The 4,939-nt window shown below is 39.3% G+C and overlaps 1 protein-coding gene across 1 annotated transcript in view; it reads right to left on the bottom strand.

Moving 5' to 3' along the window:
- Positions 1 to 63: 63 nt before the first annotated feature.
- Positions 64 to 4,939, bottom strand: part of LOC101846528 (pancreatic lipase-related protein 2) — a 14,329-nt gene continuing 9,453 nt past the window's right edge. Inside the window, exons 5-8 of the mRNA XM_005107800.2 lie at positions 3,706 to 3,827; positions 2,300 to 2,550; positions 1,418 to 1,594; positions 64 to 276 (exon numbers count right to left, since the gene is read on the bottom strand). Coding sequence (XP_005107857.1) covers positions 159 to 276; positions 1,418 to 1,594; positions 2,300 to 2,550; positions 3,706 to 3,827 — 668 coding nt within the window. The 3' untranslated portion in view covers positions 64 to 158. The remainder of the gene's footprint in view (positions 277 to 1,417; positions 1,595 to 2,299; positions 2,551 to 3,705; positions 3,828 to 4,939) is intronic.

Raw genomic sequence — 4,939 nt, 5'->3', positions numbered from 1 at the left:
AAATTTGATCTTTTTTTTGTGCATAATTTCTGATTATTTTCCTTTTTCATTCTTTGTTGAAATTAACAGAATCGCATAATTTCACTTTTTTGGGGCGCAGTTTGCATAATTCCAGAATTTTTCTTGCATAACACGACAGGAACAGATAGAGGTGATGGTTAACCAAAGTAGGCGGGAACTTCACAGTTGGCGCTTCTGCTTCTGCTCACGAGTCGGACTGGGATAGTTCTGGCCACGCCAGTCTGCAGCTCAAATCTGGATACACAAGTGGTGTAACTGCAACAGACAAATGGTGGGGAAAAAAGAACGTGATGAAAGGTGAAAAGCTAACTTTATGTTCGTTTTCTTTTTCTTCTGTTTTGTTGTTGGAGTTTAGGTGGGTGGTTGGCGGGTGTGCTGGTGTGGTGTGCTTCTTCTTTCCTATCAAACATCTATAGTCTTTATCTCCTCTCCTTTTTTGTATGTGTGTTTGCTACTCTCTAGTAACACCTCCAATCTTCGGCACTTACATGACCTTATTTTGTTGCAAGTGCCGGAAAATACTCACTAAAACAGGAGTTCAACTCTATGAGACATTTACAGGTGATAGGTTTAGCTGTGATGTGTTTGCTTGCACGATATTATTTAACTAGAAAATGGAGCACAAAACTATACAGTGTAGGCCTTAATGTGAAACTATTTTTACAATGAAATGTAATAAATTATTAAAATGGAAACAATGAGCAAACAAACCCACAAGCATAAAGAAACTTTTAAACTAATCACTTAGATTAATTATGCTCAAAGCAATAGATATTTCAGATTTATTAATTATTTTTCAAAGAGAGATCACTTGTTTTTATTTGGATTTAAAAAAATATCCATTTGTCTTGAATACAAGTCAAGATATTTGCAAAAGAAGGAAATGGGGGTCACCTGTTTTCAGAGGTAAAATTAATGAAAAAATGGCCGCCAAAGATTAGTTATTTCCTTAGCCTAAGAGTCCGTGGTAACTGAAAATTTACATTTCTTGAGCCTTTAATCAACGTTTTTCAGAAAAATCCACACAGAAATTAGTTCTTCAATGGGCAAGAAAGGTGTTGAGCCGAAAAACAAAAATGTTATAAAAATTCACAAACCTGCGGAAAAATGCAAGTTTCTTCACTTTGATTATTTTGACCAGAGCCTGATTCCATCACGCTGCCTCACAAATGCAATCTGTTATTATTATTATTATTATTATTATTATTATTATTATTATTATTATTATTATTATTATTATTATTATTATTATTATAGATTTTAAAAACAACACAATATGAGCGAATTAAACACTAGACATTTCAGTTGCTGTTAATTATTTGAAGTGTGCCTGCCAGATTCCAATTTGCCTCATTATAACACGTTATAACACATTCACTTTTTTCTGCTACAATACCTTTTTGAGTTTATGCCGGACTTCAGGTGGACGGCAGAAATGACATGGTTGTTTTTTCCATGCGCGAAGAAGCCAGGGTCCTTGACGTATTTCACACGTATAGATTGTACCTCCCCGACGTCTTTGTTGAAGAGCACTAGATTGTCTGTGACGATTGAGCCGTTAAGATATCTGTTTCTGTTGAGAGAAGGAAAAGTGAACATCAACTCAGTTCTCTACCTCAGAATTACAAAGATTTTTTCTGCCCAGTATCTAGTTTTCATTTGCAGAATATGACGGTATTGGTAACCGGTGATCAAAGAATGTAATATTGGTATCAGTGTCGCCATAACAGTTCGTTTCTCTGTTGTTATGCGCGACTTTGAAATCCTTTTTATTTCTTTAGTTTAAAGTGGACACCTCTGATTGCTTTCCGTTGGAGAGAAAGGTATACAGCAAAAAAAAAAAAAAAAAAAAAAAAGGGGAGGAGGGTGGAGGAATATGATTACTTAAAAGCACAAGGAGAAGATATCCAAATGCTAAGGAATGACTGCGCATCACTGAAGGAGGACATCAACAGTGCAAAGCAGTTGGAATACGAGGAACTACCATACAACTGTACTATAGTTGAACCTGTCCAAGACGACCTTCCATTGTGAGGTGAAAAGTGGATGACTTAGACAGGAGGTTCTCTTGGACAAGTTTAGTAAAATGTTATACCCCCCCCCACCCAGTATAATAAGATTGAGAATTAAGATTAAGATAATACTGTAGTATCCCAGAAGTAATTTTTTCTTGGCTGTACATGATGGTAAAAACACATGCAGGTATACACTGACTCTGCAAACGAAATCTCTACTGACGAAAGGCAACTCAAAAAAAAAAAAAGAGAGGCTTATTCACTTGATGGTCACTCTGGTATAGTTTGTCTCCCCTTGCGTCCCCACCAGAGCCACGTAGATGGTGCCGTCTGTCCTAGAGGGCGCGTCCTCGTGACCTTTGACGTAGACGTCGAAGTGGTTCCCGCAGAAAGGGGCGTGGTCGTTGGTCATCAGGTACTTGCCGCCGGTGCTTGGGTGTTTGTTGGCGAAATAGCCCGCGGAGCTGCAGCCGCCGTTGCTACACGTCAAGCAGTTGCCTTTCTGGAATTCCTCCTGAAGAGATTTGAGGGTGTGGAGGGGAGGCGGAAAGGGGGGGGGGCGAGCAAGGAAATGGTGGGGAAAGGGAGGGGGAAGCAAGGAGAAGGTGTGGAAAGGGAGAGGGGGGGGGGAGAGCAAGGAGAAGATGTGGAAAGGGAGTGGGGGTGGGGGTGGGTGGAAGGAGAAGTGTGGAAAGGGAGGGGGGGGGTAATTGTTATTGTCATTGGTGATATTTCGGACAAGGAAAGAGAAAGAGAGGAAGGCTGAGAAGGAGATGGGAGGACAACATTACAGAGTGGACAGGAAAGACGAAGGGTGACAATCTGAGGTAAACAGAGGATTAAAATAGATGGCGAGAGCTGGTTTTCAGATGCAGTGGTGCCCCCCCCCCCCACAGTTGCCCCATCACGGGATAGAAAAAGAAAAAGAAGAAGATATTTCGTATACGTGGTTACGGAAATTGGACTCGTAACCGAGAGACCATAGATTCGAAACCGACTGGCATGTCGTTTAAACTTTTTAAAAATCATCATCATCATCATCATCATCATCATCATCATCATCATCATCATCATCATCATCATCATACTATAGATTGGTAGAGTGGGTTAAAACTCCCATAAAACATTTTCAAGCAAGTGCTTGTAGTAAAGGGGACATACTTCTGTTGTCTGCGAATTTCACTATCTTTTCAGCAATAGGAAGACCACTTTTCACCCATAGAAAGACCACTTTTCACCCATAGAAAGACCACTTTTCAGGTATTTGAATCATCTGTCTCCGACCCTGCCCCTCCCCCCACGCTATGGCGGTATAATCAAAGGTTTTCTTAACTGTTTCTGGATTTGCGCTACTTTTTACACACGTGGGTTAGGTATCGTAGTCTTTTTTAAAGAGAATAACAAACAAACAAAAAACAACCAACCAACAAACAAACAACTGCTTGCTGCTTTTTCTTTCCTATCAAACATCTATCGTCCTTATGTCCCCTTTTTCTTTTTTATGTTTATTACTCTCTTGTAACATCTCTAATCTTCAGGCGCTCATATGACCTTATGCAGTTGCGAGCGCCGTAAAAGGTCTACTAAAACTAAAAACAAACGAACGAACAAACAAACATACAAACAAATAAAAACACACGCGAAAAACCAAAACAAAACCCAAACTTACGTAGCTTTTGCAAGGGTACGACAAAAAGGAACACCTTGATTTGATCGACTCGATGTAAATCTCGTGGACTCTTCCGTGACTGCAGGACACTTGGTGCCCAAGGCTGCTCAAGAATCTTTTCTCTGGGGATTGAAGAAATAAATTGTGAGGAATCTTGGTGAAATCAGGCACTCGTCAAAATAATAAAATCAAAGAAACTGGCGTTTTTCTGGCCGTTTGGCAAATTATTTTCTAATTTTCTGTTTTTAGCTTAACACCTTATATATCGGTACAAACACACATTTATGCATGGAATTTTACTGAAAAACGTAGATTTAAGGCACAACATTAATAAATTTCCAATTTCCAAGGACTCTCAAGCTATAGAAATTACCAAACTTTGGCGGCCATTTTCTCGATAATTTTACCGCTGAAACCAGACGACTCTGACCTCCTTCAATGACAACTATTTCAACTTTTATTCTACATTGATGGATATTTTTTCCCACCAAAAAGCAAGGCAAATTAACAATCTTTTAGATGATACCAATAACCGCATATGACCTACAATTGACGAGCGCCTGATTCCACCACGCCCTTCCTCAATTGTAGATGTTCTACATCCCCATTGACAGAATTGAGATTATTAGGTCGCTTTTAAGGACAAGCGGGCAAACCCAGATTTGGGGGGGTTTCTAGAAATTTTGACCTACCCAAAAAGTGGGCATTGCCCTACCTATAGGAGGAGTCAAGTTCATTGATGTGTGTATTTGTTTGGTTATAGAGAAAACTTCTCCTCGTCTTTTAAAGAAACCGAACAAGGGCCCGAAATCTTTACTTTCAATTTTCTCACCACAGCATTTTTCGGGATAGCCCCATTGTGATTAAAAGCGACCATTTAAGAGAAAAGCTGCTTCTTCCCTGCTTGTCTGGGCCATACTGCGTTGACAGGGATGTATCGTTTCAGAAGACAGAAAGAAATACTCGATAATAATCCCCCCCCCCCCCTTGGGAATCACATTCACGCCTTCTGCGGGGCTTGACAAAGCCTCAAGCCAATACGTTACAGGTTCTGGCGTGAATGAATAGTCAATTCAGGAATAGATAGAGGGATAAATAAATAAATAAATAAATAAATGAATAAATAAATAAATAAATAAATATAAACGAATATATAGATTAATGAATAAATAGAATAACCAATCAGTAATTCAATCATTCATTTAATAACTCACTCACTCACTCACTCACTCGC

Source organism: Aplysia californica, unplaced genomic scaffold, assembly GCF_000002075.1.
Source record: "Aplysia californica isolate F4 #8 unplaced genomic scaffold, AplCal3.0 scaffold00632, whole genome shotgun sequence".
Lineage (NCBI taxonomy): Eukaryota > Metazoa > Mollusca > Gastropoda > Aplysiida > Aplysiidae > Aplysia > Aplysia californica.
The sequence above is the reverse complement of the archived record's forward strand: the minus strand, read 5'-3'. Positions and strand labels throughout refer to the sequence as shown.